The 16,767-nt window shown below is 27.5% G+C and overlaps 7 protein-coding genes across 16 annotated transcripts; 4 read left to right on the top strand and 3 right to left on the bottom strand.

Moving 5' to 3' along the window:
* The first annotated feature begins 23 nt into the window (after nucleotides 1-23).
* Nucleotides 24-1,086, top strand: LOC107066572 (uncharacterized). Its single transcript, XM_015321321.2, has 2 exons — nucleotides 24-488; nucleotides 564-1,086. Exons 1-2 carry the CDS (start codon nucleotides 486-488, stop codon nucleotides 1,071-1,073), a joined length of 513 nt encoding a protein of 170 aa, XP_015176807.1. The 5' UTR covers nucleotides 24-485; the 3' UTR covers nucleotides 1,074-1,086.
* Nucleotides 1,087-1,233: 147 nt separating this feature from the next.
* LOC107066577 (exosome complex component RRP43) lies at nucleotides 1,234-3,365 on the bottom strand. 6 transcript variants are annotated; one of them, XM_015321333.2, is made up of 8 exons: nucleotides 3,257-3,365; nucleotides 2,728-2,879; nucleotides 2,539-2,575; nucleotides 2,321-2,458; nucleotides 1,946-2,240; nucleotides 1,725-1,845; nucleotides 1,523-1,626; nucleotides 1,234-1,431 (listed from the first exon to the last, which is right to left on the bottom strand). In XM_015321333.2, exons 2-8 carry the CDS (start codon nucleotides 2,742-2,744, stop codon nucleotides 1,277-1,279), a joined length of 867 nt encoding a protein of 288 aa, XP_015176819.1. In that variant the 5' UTR covers nucleotides 2,745-2,879; nucleotides 3,257-3,365; the 3' UTR covers nucleotides 1,234-1,276. The 6 variants fall into 6 exon arrangements, with proteins under 6 accessions (XP_015176819.1, XP_015176818.1, XP_015176816.1 ...); XM_015321332.2 differs by having other exon boundaries at nucleotides 2,728-2,900; nucleotides 3,257-3,354; XM_015321330.2 differs by having other exon boundaries at nucleotides 3,203-3,347.
* Nucleotides 3,366-3,492: 127 nt separating this feature from the next.
* On the top strand, nucleotides 3,493-4,937 carry Spase22-23 (Signal peptidase complex subunit Spase22-23). The gene is made up of 5 exons (XM_089177888.1): nucleotides 3,493-3,782; nucleotides 3,961-4,036; nucleotides 4,351-4,437; nucleotides 4,529-4,632; nucleotides 4,702-4,937. Exons 1-5 carry the CDS (start codon nucleotides 3,640-3,642, stop codon nucleotides 4,829-4,831), a joined length of 540 nt encoding a protein of 179 aa, XP_089034014.1. The 5' UTR covers nucleotides 3,493-3,639; the 3' UTR covers nucleotides 4,832-4,937.
* A 22-nt stretch (nucleotides 4,938-4,959) lies between these two features.
* Nucleotides 4,960-7,802, bottom strand: Noa36 (zinc finger protein 330 homolog Noa36). 4 transcript variants are annotated; one of them, XM_089177883.1, is made up of 7 exons: nucleotides 7,664-7,802; nucleotides 7,003-7,197; nucleotides 6,720-6,890; nucleotides 6,408-6,639; nucleotides 6,178-6,342; nucleotides 5,963-6,040; nucleotides 4,960-5,884 (listed from the first exon to the last, which is right to left on the bottom strand). In XM_089177883.1, exons 2-7 carry the CDS (start codon nucleotides 7,120-7,122, stop codon nucleotides 5,733-5,735), a joined length of 918 nt encoding a protein of 305 aa, XP_089034009.1. In that variant the 5' UTR covers nucleotides 7,123-7,197; nucleotides 7,664-7,802; the 3' UTR covers nucleotides 4,960-5,732. The 4 variants fall into 4 exon arrangements, with proteins under 4 accessions (XP_089034009.1, XP_015176814.1, XP_015176812.1 ...); XM_015321328.2 differs by having other exon boundaries at nucleotides 4,960-5,881; XM_015321326.2 differs by having other exon boundaries at nucleotides 7,669-7,751.
* Nucleotides 7,803-8,010: 208 nt separating this feature from the next.
* On the top strand, nucleotides 8,011-10,100 carry POLDIP2 (DNA polymerase delta interacting protein 2). 2 transcript variants are annotated; one of them, XM_015321324.2, is made up of 6 exons: nucleotides 8,011-8,154; nucleotides 8,522-8,677; nucleotides 8,768-8,861; nucleotides 8,957-9,298; nucleotides 9,414-9,619; nucleotides 9,766-10,100. In XM_015321324.2, the coding sequence occupies exons 1-6, from the start codon at nucleotides 8,057-8,059 to the stop codon at nucleotides 9,875-9,877; spliced, it is 1,008 nt and encodes a 335-aa protein (XP_015176810.1). In that variant the 5' UTR covers nucleotides 8,011-8,056; the 3' UTR covers nucleotides 9,878-10,100. The 2 variants fall into 2 exon arrangements, with proteins under 2 accessions (XP_015176810.1, XP_015176809.1); XM_015321323.2 differs by having other exon boundaries at nucleotides 8,762-8,861.
* Nucleotides 10,101-10,574: 474 nt separating this feature from the next.
* LOC107066573 (bleomycin hydrolase) lies at nucleotides 10,575-14,394 on the top strand. The gene is made up of 4 exons (XM_015321322.2): nucleotides 10,575-10,735; nucleotides 12,486-12,799; nucleotides 12,882-13,709; nucleotides 13,801-14,394. Exons 1-4 carry the CDS (start codon nucleotides 10,726-10,728, stop codon nucleotides 14,014-14,016), a joined length of 1,368 nt encoding a protein of 455 aa, XP_015176808.1. The 5' UTR covers nucleotides 10,575-10,725; the 3' UTR covers nucleotides 14,017-14,394.
* On the bottom strand, nucleotides 14,259-16,262 carry LOC107066579 (uncharacterized protein F58A4.6). Its single transcript, XM_015321335.2, is given in 4 exon segments — nucleotides 14,259-14,842; nucleotides 15,026-15,140; nucleotides 15,382-15,575; nucleotides 15,577-16,262. Coding segments are annotated over 4 exon segments (747 nt in total). The 5' UTR covers nucleotides 15,748-16,262; the 3' UTR covers nucleotides 14,259-14,575.
* Nucleotides 16,263-16,767: the final 505 nt, after the last annotated feature.

Raw genomic sequence — 16,767 nt, 5'->3', positions numbered from 1 at the left:
ATAATTAAAAATAAAATATCTAGATTTGTTTACATACAGAATATCAGACATTTGATATGGATTTTGGTTGGTTGTTCAATGCAGTGATTCTAACCAATAATATTAGGTTGGCCAATAACAGCTTTTAAACATTACATAGCGCATTATGGTTCTTGATAGAAACTTAGAAAACTGACATATACATATACCTGCAAGTTTAATTATATATTATATATTTATATATTAGAAAGAGACTTGATATGAGAAGATGATATGAAAACAAATACAATTATTAGCTATAATTTTTGCTTTTTATCATATATTAAAGTATGAAAGAATGAAATAATGACAAACTCAAGTATATTTACACACATACTTACATACATAAATTGTTCATTGATTACACAGGAAATCTTAACTAGAAGTTTTGTTTCTCAAAACAAAAGTGAATTGTTGGTTGTTTCTTAGCAGTGATCAACAGCATAGTTAATATATTATTAATAATTATGGTTAGTATTATTTTTTATTGTGAATTTATTATTCAATTTTTATATAATATAAATATTTTTGATATTTTTGTATAGGCTTCAACTTCTAAAAAAAATAATTCTAGTTCGAGGCGGAAAGGTAACTCGAAAATAGAATTAACAGAAGATCAAAAAGCTGACATTAAGGAAGCCTTTGATTTATTTGATCCAGATGGTACAGGCAAAATTGCAACTAAAGAACTTAAAGTAGCAATGAGAGCTCTCGGTTTTGAACCGAAGAAAGAAGAGTTAAAGAAACTTGTAGCCGATTACGATCCAGATTGTCTTGGAAAATTATCTTTTGAAGAATTCTTACGTATAATGTCTGTTAAAATGTTAGAAAAAGATCCAAAGGAGGAAGTTTTGAGAGCATTTCGTCTTTTTGATGATGATGAGACTGGGAAAATATCTTTCAAAAATTTGAAACGCGTTGCCAGAGAATTAGGTGAAAATCTCACTGACGAAGAATTACAAGAAATGATTGATGAAGCGGACAAAGATGGTGATGGAGAAATTTCTCAAGATGAATTTATGCGGATCATGCGAAAAACCTGTTTATATAAATAGCTTATAATTTATTTTGGTTGTTTTCATTTCCAGTTAAAATAGTTTTTCAAAACTCTTTCAATTATTTACTTAATAAGATAAAATTTTTAAAATCCATTCTTCAAAAAAATTACGTATAATATATATATTCTAAAATAGGACCAAAATATATATGAAAATCTTAAACACAAACGAAAAACAATGTATAATTTATTAATTCTTCATTAATTTATATCCATAGCATTTTTATCTAACGAATCCGACTTATTTTTTACTACTGTTATTGTAGCAGTATTTATCAATGATCGCACTAACTCGGCTCTTCGTTTAGATTTTTCTAAACTTTTTATAAATAAATCTTTTGATACTGGAATACCACCTGAATAAAAATTATTATCAATTAAAATATCTAAAATATTTTAAGTATGACTTTATACATTTGTAATGAATTATTTTAATAATACATGTACCTGGTTTATGTACACAACATATTGCTTCTTCGTCTGACACTATTATTAGTTTTCCTAACGATAAGCTTTCTTCATCGTCTGTTGGATCAGCAATTAAAAGTTGCCTATGATACAATCCAGCTATTATCTTTTGATCTAATTTGATTTTTTCTAATAAACTATAGACGTTATAAGAATATATACATATAGAAAAAAAACATACCCTTCAAAAACAGCAAAAGTTGTACTAACAGGTATTGCTTTGATTTGAAATGAAATCCTATCTTCATGTTGTACAAAAGTATTTCCGTTGTGTGGATCATAAGTTACTCGTGGTAAGGTTACTATAAAGTAAATAATAATAATAATGATATACTTTCTTAATTATATATTGTTTGTCGATTCTAGTTATTTCTCTAAAATTTATAAATAGATAAAACTTACAAGATTTAAGGGCAGACGCTAATGCACCGGTACAGGCATCTAAGACTGCACCGTCATAATTGATACACAAAAGATCACAATATAACACCCATACTAATTTATCTTCACAAATACACAAACTTTTAAGATCTATTGCAGCAGAATTAGTTAAAATATCTTCTATCAATTGAGAAATAACTTGAGCTTCTTCACTAGGTGGACCTGGACGAAATTTGGGAGAACATAATGGAGAAAGTTCAACATTCGGTACGATAAAACCTTTGTCAGGAGTTTCCGCTTTGGGTGTTGCCAATTCCTATGTAATAAATATTTTAAATTTTGATAATAAGTTGTTTAAAATGATTTAATTTAAATATTTAATAAAGGTTTATTTACAGCTTTGATACCACAAATCACTGTAGTATTTCCTATTTTAAATATAGCTGAACTATCAGCTTTAGTTATTGAAGATACATCAACGCTTATTGGACGAAAGGATAAAAATTGTCTTCCATCTGGTCTTATATTTTGGGCCTATAATAAACCAAAATTTTATACATTAATTTATATGTAATATTAATGCATTAAAAAAACATTTTTATATATATATTTACCAGATGGTCATGTAAATATTTTACAGGATGAATTATTCTGAAAATATATGAACAATTAAGATCTATAGTATAAATAATTATTATCAATTAAAATAATAATATAAAATATATTTTAGAAAGATTATGATTTTTAGGTTAAAATTCCTATACTTTAAAACGTTAACTTAATGTAAAGGTTAATATACAAACTTGTATTGAGAATCCATTATTTTCTATTTATGATTCATTTAAATTATAATAAACACGTTCAAAGAGTAAGATCTTTTATTGTCTAATCACCGCGTCGTTCCACAGTAACCTTCTTGGTCTACAAAAAATACACTGTCCACTAACTTCAGCGACTATTTGGAACAAAATATGAACTATTAAAGAAAAAAAATCATACGCATATTAATGTCACGCGTACATTTAGATACTTACAAATAAAAATTAACAACTTACTAATATATAATAAATTATAGCAATAAAAAGTAACATTTTCATGCACAAATTCACAAAATTGGTATATTTTGTTTTTAATTAAATCGAAGTATGGTAACATTATAATAATACAAATTTTTATTAAGATATAATACAATAAAATAATATTAATTGAATTAATCTAGAGTAAAAAAAAACTGAATTTCAATAATATTTGTTCATGAAGTTTGTAATAAAAACTCACTACAAATGAGAAATTTGTTGCAATATCGCACCAATATGCAGTTGATACACTCACATAAAAAGGAAGTTTAAATGAAGAAAAATATAAAAATTAAATGCAAGAGTAACGTGTTTTGGTTGAAAACATCAGAACACGTGAGTTACGGTTGAAGAGGCGAACAAAGATTGATAACCCTAGTCGCCTTGTATAGATTTCCTAGGGTCCCTACAAATTTCCATTATTAGCGCCGCTCTTGTGGTCATATTTAACATAACTTAAAGGTAAACTAGCTGATAAGTTTTACGTATACCGGTTGACTCGGTGCTGACGTTGGAAATTTACAGGAGAATGATTTTGGTTAGAATTTGTAGATGTATAACTTAACAATTTTCAGATAACCTTAATTGATATATAATTAAATGAACTTTAGTTTATATTGAAAACTTTAAAACCAAAAAATGCATACAGTTTTAACACGTGGGAATGCTATTTTAGCATATACGTTAAGTGTTTCGGCTTGTCTTACATTTTGTTGTTTCCTTTCAACTGTTTTTATAGATTATAGAGCAAATGCAACCTTAAATACAGTCAAAGTAGTTGTGTAAGTATTTCATTTGGTTTTTATTTATATTATTTATAATAAAGCATTTTGTATTGTCACAATATTATTTGACATTACATACTGTCATTTCAAACAATATGGTGCAATTTTATTTTTATTCGTGTATTATGTTATATGGTATGTAATCAATAATTGTTAAGATACATTTATTTTACAGAAAAAATATGCCAGATTATAGTGCATCAAAGGTGAAAAATGATCTCGGTTATTTGATATTTGACCTTCAAACTGATATCCTTTTTATACAATACTTGCATATTTCTAAATATTTCATGTTTAGGATCATTTATATATTAATAGTTTCTAAAGAGATTTAACCCTTTACACATGAGGGCTCCCAGGCAAAGCTATTTTTATTTAATAATTTTTTTAATAAATAATTTCCAGTTTATAACATGATAGAAACATCATAATAATTTGCAAATAAAATCTTTTTGGGACATTATTTTGTAATCATTATTTGAGTAGAAAAAACCTTTGAGTGTAATGGGTTAACATATTATTGAAATTTTGTATGTAATATTACTTCCTTATAAAATATATACATCTCACCCCGTTGTTTAACTGGAATGTTAAACAGTTATTCTTATATCTTACGGCAGAATATCGAACAAGTAATAATGATTTTAATCAGGTACGAGTTTATTCAATTGTTATATGACTAGCTTGTAAAAACTATTGAAAGATTTTTATAATCTTGAAACTGATTAATTTTGTAACCTCAGGTAGTTTTGTGGGACAAAATAGTTCTGCGTGGAGACAATGCCGTTCTAGATTTTAAAAATATGAATACTAAATATTATTTCTGGGATGATGGTAACGGTTTGAGGTAATTTTTTTTTCATTGATATTTTATTTTATAAATTTATTATCTTACTTATAAATTAATCGCTTTTAGAGGTAACAAAAATGTAACATTAACATTATCTTGGAATATAATACCGAATGCAGGATTATTGCCAAGCATTAATGCCATTGGTGCACATACTTTTGCATTCCCATCAGAATATACGTCATTACGTGTATAATATATGATTTTTCAATTGCTATTGGAAAATATATATTAATAATTTTATAACAAGTTGTAATTATTTCATGTAAAATCAACATATAATAAATAAGGTTGTACAATAATTGATATTTCTTATGTACAAGATTGTCTTATATCTCTTTATTTTGTTATAAAAAAAGAAAGTAATTGATTACACGTGTTTATTATATCTGACACAAATGTTTTTTTAAATCTAGTTCAGGATATATCAAATTAATATTAACTTTTCTAAATTAGAATTATATTATTCTGCATCAAATTATTATTATTTGAAAATCTGCATCATACTGTTTATATTTTTTCTTGTATGTTACTGAAATATTAAATTCTTTCAAATGTTCGCTTCAGTTTATATCAAAAGATTTGACTTATTTGTTTTCATTAAACTTCACTATTGCAAAATGATATTTGACGTTTTAAATTAGTTTTTATTTATATAATTCTATTTTTGTAGTATTATTAACACGTTAACCGCTACGCCGAATTTCTGTGCCTTTCCGTTCTTGTCACTGTTAGCCGTTAGGCAGGCCCTGCCGGGCCGCTCGCCGATAAGCGAGCCAGAGTATAGCTAGGGTAACGTAACCCGGGTTGAGAGGACATTGGCTTGTCTTCGTATGTTTACTTCTCCACTTGCAGATAATTACACTTGAAATCTTGATATTTTACAATCGCAATAAATGCTGTGTATATACTTTGTTTATATCCTTATAGTCTTTTCTCCTTAGCAGAAGATAAACAAACCGATAGAAGAACGAAAAGTCTGCCGTCAGTCCTTATGGATCGGCATGGCGCTTAACGTGTTAATAAAGTAATTTTTAATTTGTATACTTTTTTGTATATTTTTCACACGTTAAGTTCACTTTATTGCTTAATGGTTTTTATATTTCTTTGCTCACTTTATCATTATCCTTTACTTCGTCTTCGCTAGAAGATTCATCTTCTTGTTCATCTTCTTCATCGTCTTCATCATCATTTTCATCCTCATCTTCTTCATCATCATTAGCGATATAATATTCTGAATTGTTACCTTCTTAAAAATATAAATTATAAAATTCAATTGAAATATTAAATTGATTTAAAATTATAAAAACTATAACATTCATTTTACCGTAACCATTATAATCATTTTCTTCGTCTGAATCATATGGTCCAGCCTGAGTTTGTCTACCAAATTTATGACTTCTCGCTAAATATAAAAATATGGAGCATTTAAAAAATTGAATTGTATATAAGAGATTGTTAAAAAAAATAAAAAGAAAGTATGAATTTTGCTGTTCATTTTCCATAAAAATTAAGAAACATGTTTGAGATTAAAATACTTACTAGACATACTAAGATCCTTAGTTTGTGATGTTTCATATCCACATTTAGGACAAGGTATAGGTTTATTTTTTTCATATTTAAACCCTTTCCTACGTACATGATCTTCGCAATAACATGTTTTACATCTAAGACACGAATATTGTCCTAAACGATTACACGACTGACCTGAAAATATTGCAAAATGTGTTAACGTCATTTTCAAAATTATACAAAAATTATCAAATTCTTACATTTGAAACTTTCAGCTTCTAATACTTGACATGATGCTTGATGTTCAAATTGATCATCTTCACAGAGGAAACAATTGCAGAAAGAACAGCGGAATATTCTTCCACCATGATCCCAAACTCCTCTTTCGCATTCTTGACAAATGGCATCCATCAACGGGCAAGTACATGCATGCGATGTTAAGCAACGTCTTCCATGACAAACCCAGGCTTCGCAATGATCGCATATAGCTCCCTTTATAAATAAAAAAAATATTTTATTTTAATTTTGTTTTTCCCAATGAAACAGGCAGTAAACTTTTAGTTTATACTTACAACCATGCCTAGACCTGTAGTAAATACACCAGGATGTCTTACTACGCAATCTCCTGTTTTTAACATACATTTGACTTTGCCACAATGTGCACACATAGGCAAGCGTTGCACATTTTGACAAAAATAGCAGAAGGCACGACTTTTCTGTTTTTTATTGCACTTGTCACATTCCTATAAATAAAATCACGTAATCATTTAAATGAAATAAATATTTGACAAATATATTGTAAGAAATGATTTTAGAATGAAAATCCAGTTATCTCAATTTAAATCTAATATTTACCATAACTGAATTACATGGTAGCTTTGCTATGTCTATTTGCTCCTTGGCAGTTCTAATTTCTTTTTGTCTTAATTTTTGTTTTTCAGCTTTTCTTCTTTGACCTGTTTTTTTTTTGGGCATCTTAATATTTCAATGGAAAATAAGTTTTAGGTTATAGTTTCTTCTTCCAATTTAATTACTGATGATTACTGACGTCTGTAATAAATCAAGTTATACAATTTTCTTTTCCTAATTGCTTTATATAAATATAACAAGAAAATTTTATGATTAATGAAAGCAAAGAGAATTCTTTCAATGGAGACAAGTCAAAATTTGAAAGAAAGTATGTTTGGCTAGATGTAATTATTTGTGTTAGATCACGTGCTTTATCCATTACATTTTCCTGTCACGAGTGGTTGGCATAAGATTTTATTCATATTAAAAGAAGATTATATTTTTTAAAGAAAAAGCAATTAATTTGAAATCTTTTAGTTGCATATAAAAAAATTATGAAATAATGAAAATATCTTTCAAAATTTCTATTTAAAGTTTTAATTATTGCCTATTACATTTGCATCATTATTTGTGAATTTAAAAAGCTACAGTGCATTAAATGGTTCCTTAATTAAATGATATTTTATTATATATTATTATCTATATATAAATAATCATAGATGCTTACGGTACCAAGAATAACCTCTCATTACTTGAACACGGTTCTTTTTTGGATTGGCTATACGTGCGCCATCTAAAATGTCGTATCCCTTAACAGTGTTCTCACTACAAGCAAATTCAGACTGATTTAAATCGATTCGTTATTGTTTAGATCAGATTTACCATGAAAAACACAATTTACTATCTCTGTCTATAGTATTTTTTATCATAAGAGACAGTCACGTAAATATATATATAACATATATATATATAATAACATATAACCTATTCTTTTCGACGTATTCAGTCAAACTCAGTAGAAATGCCAGAGAAATCAGACTGCTATTTTTTGACACTCGAATAAGAGGAATAAATCCTGATAAAAATCGAATAACAGTTGTTTAAAAAAGAAAAAAGAAAGATGGATCTTTTCTCACGAAATTTTATCGCTAGTAATTTAAAACACTTTCTTTTGAATTCAGCGAAAAAATTCAACGTACAACAAACAAGAAGTATCAGGTATGAAGTACGCAGTGTGTAAAATGTGCGTTTTAAATAAATATTTCTTTTTAAATAGTTAAAAATATCAACTACTATATAATCTGTACAAATGTATTTAAAAATCGCGTGATTTTTTTTATTAACATGTAATAGTTTTATTGCTTTATATTTATGAGATAAAATTGCAAAAGTTTATAGGTTATAAAACATGGATAATTATATATATATATATATATATATATATATATATATATATATATATATATATATGCCACAATATATTTATGGTTTAGTTGTATTCAGAAATGACAAAAGTTAATGATGAAAAATAAATCATATGACAGTTGTCAATAGAAAAATCACTTGACAGAAATGAGTATTTCAGATTAGCCGAGGTTGGAAAACTTGAAACTCCTAAGTTACAAGGAAAATACGATACAGGTCAGTTGATTTTGCATAGAGTTTTTGGTTACCGTGGAATCATTTTATTCCCTTGGCTGGCAAGAGTATATGACAGGGATATACCGAATATCAAGGAAGAGTACGTCGTATATAATTGTACATAACTGATAGTTATAAAATTAGTATATGTCAAGAAAGAAATTTAAATTATTTTCCTTTGAAGAAACAGCGATGGGAATTTCAATAGCGTTGGTAAAGAAGTCAAAGGGAGGACTCACACGTTTTATCAGGTTCTAATAGATCAAAGAGATTGTCCTTACATAGTATGTAAGATAATATATTATTTATACACATTCTTTATTATATTTATTATAAATATATACATATAAATTTTTTTAATTATTAAAATAAAATATAGCGTGCTCAAACCGAAGCAGTAACATTTTTGGGTAATCATGAAAGCAGCCGTAGTTTGTATGCAATACCAGGTTTAGATTACGTTGCTCATGAAGATATTTTGCCATATACTACCAACGAGAAAACTGCTTTGCAACATGAACTCTTTGATAAATTTCTCACTTATGATGCAGAAAAAGATCCATGTTTTGTTGCTCAAGAGACGTTGAAGGCTTGGCAGAAAAAGAATCATCCGTGGTTAGAATTGTCTGACGTTCATAAAGAAACAACTGAAAATATTCGTATTACTGTGATACCGTTTTATATGGGTTGCAGAGAAAATCAAGCTGCATCCGTTTATTGGGTAAATTATATTTTTTTTTAAGAATCATACATGATATATCATATATGTATATATATATCATATAAAATATATATATATATATATTTTAATTATTATATTTATTTCTTTTTCACAGTGGCGATATTGTATTCGTTTGGAAAACTTAGGAGATTTGAGTGTCCAATTAAGAGAAAGGCATTGGAGAATATTTAGTCTTTCTGGTACATTAGAAACTGTAAGAGGAAGAGGGGTCGTAGGACAGGAGCCTGTATTATCGAAAACATTACCTGCATTTCAATATAGTAGTCATGTCAGTTTACAAGCTCCGAGTGGTCACATGTGGTATGTGATTCATATACTTTTATATCAACTATTCACACAGGCTATAGCAATTCATTTTGCTTTTATTAATTTTCTTTATTTTTTGTTGCATGGAGTCAATCGATTTGACAAATAAGTGATTTAAATATTTTACACTTTTATTTCAGGGGAACATTCAGAATGGAAAGAGAAGATGGATATGCATTCGATTGTAGAATACCACCTTTTTCATTAGAATCAAAAACAGAAGAAACACCTATACCAGACGTAGAGGCATAATATTTTTAAGAAACAATTTAGAAACATCGACAATTTTTCGTATTTCTCATTTTGTCAGGAAAAGCTTTCTCCATCCTATTATATGGTAGTTATCTAAATTTAAAGTTACTTTATTATACATCTTTTATGCTTTTTAGTTTCATTAAACTGTATATATTAATTAAAATATGCTTTTCATATTTTTTAGTAGTAGATTATAAATATAAAGATCATTCTAACATTTTATAGTGATATTTGTTATTTTATCAATAAAAACAATGTATAGTATTTCTACCATAATATAACATATTAAATTATAAATAAAATATTATATGAAACGTTATATAAAAAAATATATAACTAATATGGAATAATAAATATAACTATATTTCATAACGATACGATGAGATTACATCTGTAAAAATTGTATTGGCTGTATTAAAATACGAGATTGCTATTGGTCGATGAGAAAATAGTCCATCCTCGTGATTAGTTAAAATATTAATGTACTATTTAAATTATACTTTTACTAACACAATTATTAGTATTTACTTAACAGTATTTTATATGAAATTATTGTTTAAAATTAACGGTTATGTTATTAAATATTTAATTATCATTCTTTGTTATGTCAGTAACAAAGAATTAAATTAATGCGCATGTGCAGATGTGTGTCAGGCATGCGTAGTAGAGGATTCTGTTGAATGTACAAGAAGAAATGATGATACTTTCTTTGCCTATCGACCACATGCAATTAGAGCGGTATGCCCCCTGTTTGTGGACACGATATACTAGCATAGAACTCTGTGGCGACGCCTAAATTCATTATACGGACCATTACGGGAGTGGATAGAAGATAAATCAGCATTATGGTTGTTTGTAAGTTAAATTATTGCTTATTTTTGCAAAGATATTATTGGATAAAAACCTTATATTAGATTATTGGACATTTAATAGTAATTCCATTTAATTTCTTTTTTTTCTTTTAAATATTTTTCATAAATATTTAAGGAATATCAGTTCGCATAATATTATAAATATTTAACAAGATTATTTGACAATATATGAACACAATGAACATATTGGAAAATAAATTTATTGGAATTTGTATCCGCCATTTCATATTTCTTTGACTGATCCGCACTAAATTTTATTCGAGATGTCATAGAAAAACTTTTTTACAATGAAAACAATTTAATTCGATCTCATTTTTTTTTAAATTTATTTTCATTTTATTTTGCAAGCGTAAAAATGTGTAGACATCATGATCGATTTTTTGTCGTTAATACGAATAGCCGTTAGAGACAATTTTTTTATCTCCAGATAAAACCCTCTTGTATATTTTTTTGATTATTTTTATCAATAATATTTATAGTATACACGAAATAGGCGAGCATATAATTTTTAATAAAACACATACACATACGTGTGCATTTGAAAGTACAATTGTCTTTGTCATTTGGTTAAAATACATTTTGACGCGTAGAGTCTGAAATACACGGATAAGCGATGATAGGCATATTTATGGAATACAAATCTTTATTCATTTTGCTTATTGATTAGTTTTCTCTTTTTTTCTTTTTTGACATTTTTACTATCATATTTTATTCATTTTTTTTTACTCGTTTATTAATTTCTTTTTTTTTTTTTAACGTCTACCTAATATGTTTTCACAAAATACACTTTAAGAATTTTAAAAATAAAGTAGAGAAGAGAAATGGAGTTTTTTTATATAGACTAATATTTTTTTCCTTAGAAGTTTTGTTTAGACTTTCGCTGCGTCTCAAGGAGGAGTTGTATTTCGAAACGCTTAAAAATGGTTTACATGGTGACGATTTAAAAATAATATATCGAAAGTATATGCGTCGAAAAACAAAACAAAAAAAATTAAAAACATGATAAAACCGTAAAAAAAGGACGATGCAGCGAGAGTGAAAAATTCAAAACTATCTAACAGCTCACAAGATATTTTTAAAAGCTGTTATTTTATTTTTATCATACCAATAAAAAGAATATATATATATATGTATATGTCATATAGTAGGGGGGAGCGCGTATAAACAAAAGCAGATCCTAAGTTCAATGTACCAACCCAGAAATAAATATTCTTAATCTTTTATTTTTATTTCAAGCGATCACGGATTTATAAGTTTTTTCTTCACAGTATATTACAATTTATATTATCATATTTTAACGTACATGATATTCTTTAAAAGATTACAGTAGCTTGAATTTTATTAAAATATATTGTTGCAATGTTATGCAAGACCTTTTAAGGAATCTACAAACGAGCATACATATCTTGCACACGTGTGTAATGATTTCCTTTTTTCATTAATTATTGAACAAAATACGACAATTGTCATGTCCTCTAAGATCTTTTATTTATTATTTAATTTTTTATTTGTGCTTAATTACTTTTTTTTTCTTGGACAAACATTTATTGAATTAAAAAATAGGCCCTCCAGAATATTTCGACCGAGGATTACTTAATAAAGAATACAATAGCATTACCAAATGCAACGTATTCATAAAGTATATTTTATCTCTATTATCTTAATTTAATATTTGTTTTCTTTCGTACTATCTAATCTTCATTATGATTAATAAGAATATCTTTTCTCAACAGCATCTGTCTTAACGCCGGAGGTACTGAGCCAGTTCCGTTCGAAATTTTATGCTGATCCCCGAAACGTACAAGCACAAAATGTTTGTACAAAAACAAATCCTATCGAGGCTTGTATATCAAGAAAAGTTTTGGAAGAAACTCAACATGTTTTCACTCATAAAATTGATACCGAAGGCAAACCTATGACGAATCAGAAAAATTCCGGACGATGTTGGATATTCGCAACTCTAAATGTTATTAGAACTGCTTTTATGAAGCAATACAATTTGGATGAATTTGAATTTAGCCAAGCTTATCTTTTCTTCTGGGATAAGGTTTACAAAATATTTATTTTGTTTCTATTAAATATCTCATTTGTAATTGTATTATATTATTGAAATCGTTTATTCATTACAGGTAGAAAGATGCAATTACTTTTTGCATAATATTGTTAAAACCGCAAAACGTGGCGAATCGGTGGAAGGAAGATTAGTATCATTTTTATTGCATGATCCCACTTGCGATGGAGGTCAATGGGATATGATAGTAAATCTCATAAATCGTCATGGTCTTGTCCCGAAACCATGTTTTCCAGAATCATACAGTTGCGAAGCTAGTGTTCGCATGAACAGTCTGTTGAAGAGTAAACTTAGAGAGTATTCTAAAGTTCTAAGAGGTTTAGTTGCTAATGGTGCTTCTGATAAAGAATTAGAAGACCAAATAATGAAACAGATGATTGTAATTTATAGAATAATTGGCATTTGCGTTGGTATTCCATCGGAAACAATAACATGGGAATATTACGATAAATCCAAAAATTATAGTTGCATCGGACCAATAACGCCTATCGAATTTTATGAAAAATATGTTAAACCATATTATAATGTCGATGATAAAGTATGTCTTGTCACTGATCCAAGACCATCCAATCCTTATGGAAAACTTTATACAGTAGATTGTTTAGGAAACGTTGTGGATGGAAGATCAACACTTTATAATAATCAACCACCAGAGTTATTAATGAAATTATGTGCAGAAAGTATAAAACAAAATGAGCCGGTATGGTTCGGATGCGACGTCAACAAACGATTAATAGGCAAACAGGGTATTCATGATATTAAAGCCTATGACTTTGAATTGATGTTTGGAACTGATGTACAGATAGGACTTTCAAAGGCGGATAGATTACTTTATGGAGATTCTATGATGATACACGCGATGGCGTTTACAGCTGTATCTATCGATGTAAGTTTTTTACGTATATATATATATTAGTAGAAAAATAGTTGTGTTAAAATCTAAATTAACGAGTATGTGTATTTGTATTAATTTTTAGAATGAAAATAAAATTAAAAAGTTCAGAGTAGAAAATTCATGGGGAGAAGATCACGGTCAGAAAGGTTACCACGTTTTAACAGCCGAATGGTTCTCAGAGTTTGTCTTTGAAGCTGTTGTAGATAAAAAATTTGTACCTGCTGACGTGTTAGCCGTATTCGAGCAGGAACCTGTTACATTACCGGCATGGGATCCAATGGGTACTCTTGCTCAGTGATGAACAATAGTCCTTGTGAAAGAAGTGATCTAAGAACAGTAAAAATAGAATCTGAACGGATCATACGTCAGTTAAATAAAAAAAGAGAGATCAGGGAGTTTTAGTTACCATTGAATGTTCTTCTTAAGCTTATTATTATCATCGTCAGCTGTATTATTACAATATTTCTTACTTTATTTTAATTATCTTGAAAAATCAGACAAAGCCAACAAAAATAAAGAGAGTCATCCTATTTCACGGATATTTTCAAATTGTAGGTAAAAACATTATTTTATATTATTATTTTTTTCTATGTACAAAGCAATACTATGTAATAGTAATCTAAGATGCCTTTATAACGACAAACATGAAAAAAAAATATATAAAACTTTCTGGGAATATTGTACGTTGGTCTTAAACTCTTTCTTTTTTTAATTCTATAATTTTACTTACGAATTTACAAATATCGTATGTATATATATATATTGTTTAAAATTTTCATAGCATTATCATCTATACGTCTCGTATATATATATACATACATATATGAGTATATACATTTAAATAAAGTTACAATATCTTAATAATTCTTAGATTTCATTTTTGTTTGTTTGTAAGAGTACTGAAGTTTTGCCCAGATACCCTGGCACATGTTTTGCAGACGCGTATCTTTCTGATCCAACGCAAGTTTGTATACATTTCTTATTAGATGTATCGGAATTTTGAAATAACCTTGCTGTATTAAACTCAAGGCTGCGTATAATTTACAACGAGCAACTAGAAGAGGATTTCCAAGACGCATCGCTAATTGATATTGTTTTACCGAAATATTTCCTGCCATCTGAGCCTGCATAAAATGTACACCTTTATTAACTAATATTTCTTTTTTTTTAATACTAAGCTATAATAATATATAAGTATATATCAGTAAAAGTACAAAAAACAAATAGAAAGATCATATTTAAAACTAATTAAACTAACACTAAACTATTTTTGCACAGCTATAATACGTTAAAACTGTACAACTTACACAATGTTGAGATTTTTCTCCTAATGAAGAAAATGCTCCTCCTAGCGTAGATAACCATGACATAGCAAAATCTATTTCTCTTGCTTCTAGTGCCAATATGTTTATTCTTTCATTCCTACAAGAGTACAATTTTATATAAGGAAAACGATTCAACGTATTCCACGAGATCTATAAGTCATGAATTTACATAAGTAGGTTGAAAAATTTTGAGCCTAACATAGAAACAATTGTTTTTTTTCGGTTAAACTCACTTTTTATATTTTCGAAATAGAAACTTTTAGAACATTGAAACTTTTTAGAAAAGAAAAGGCTCAAAAATTTTTAACCTACCCTTCCCCAAAATATATATGGCTTACCATTTATAATCTAAAAATTGCTTTTTCGGTGTACGTAATTTCATTAAAAATAAGTATACACAGTCTTGATTATGTGTCATTAAAGAGAAACGTTCTAATAAAACCTGTAACGCAGCTTTACGATAAATATCAGATTTTATCAAATAATGAACAAACAATGAGGCCAAATAAGCATTAAATCCTTTAAGATTTAGGAGAACTAATATGGTTTTGCGTTGCGACTTTTTGATTGGAAATATCCGGATTTAATTGAACTTCATTTTCGTTAACTTGATTGTTAAATTTAGTAGCATAATTCCAAGTTAATATAATATCGTCATAAATAGTATTATTTTGTTGTATTACTAGCCTTAATGGTAATTCCATTTCTTATATTATTTTTAATATTAATTATTTCTTATATTATTTTTAATATTAATTATTTCTTATATTAAATATTAATATTTCAAGATATAAAAAGTATAAAAATATTGCAAAACGATAAATATACTTCACTATGATGCTTGATAGTTCGCATGTCACTATCAGTTATTGAAAATATCGTTGGAAACAATTTAAATAATGAATCTCGCACATAGGTTAAATTAATTCTATTGGAATTAGAAATTCAAAACTGATCATTTAATTATGATATTTATAAATTCGATTATTCCAACAATTACGTTCATTATATATTATATATATATATATTAAAATATATTATTATTTCTAGAATTATTTTATGAAATAGTAAATTTTTCCTTGCTATTTTACAGTTATACAAACTGTCACAGGTAACATTTAAAATTTAGTTCTGATCTAACGTGTTATGCAGTACTCCAGAATGCTTTAATAGATATAATTCTAAATATAAAGGATTTATTACAAATGTTCACGAGGTGTTACTATCGTTCGAGTATAGTCGCTGATTGGCTGATCTAATTGCCAATCAACGATCGACCAAAGAAAAGGAAATATCAAGTTTCTGCTTTCATTATAAAAGTACGCAACCATAATACAGTTACATAAAAAACCGTAAATTATCAAACGCGAATATGATGTTATTTTAGTAATAACCATTAGCAAATGACCAATTGTGATACAGAATGTTAAAGGATGGTTAAAATTTTTATTGCTTATCAGAACTATATTAACTGTGTTGTTTATGACGTTGGAATCTTGAAGAGCGGGTTTTGCAAACGTATTTTTCTATTAATATTCCATTCTTTTTTTGTTAATGTTATTAATTATTAAAATTATTTGTATGTACATGTAATAGTTTTATTTTTCCATAAAATATGTTCTTTTAATTCGTTTTTATTTAAAAATCTGCAATATAAAATCAGTGACTTATCGATCAGTTTAAATGATCGATAGTAAAAAGGAAGGTAAATAATTGATAGGATT

This window comes from Polistes dominula, unplaced genomic scaffold, assembly GCF_049000335.1.
Source record: "Polistes dominula isolate Pdom_NZ unplaced genomic scaffold, Pdom_raw_medaka contig_24, whole genome shotgun sequence".
In the NCBI taxonomy this organism is placed as follows: domain Eukaryota; kingdom Metazoa; phylum Arthropoda; class Insecta; order Hymenoptera; family Vespidae; genus Polistes; species Polistes dominula.
This window is presented reverse-complemented; position numbering and strand designations above follow the sequence as displayed.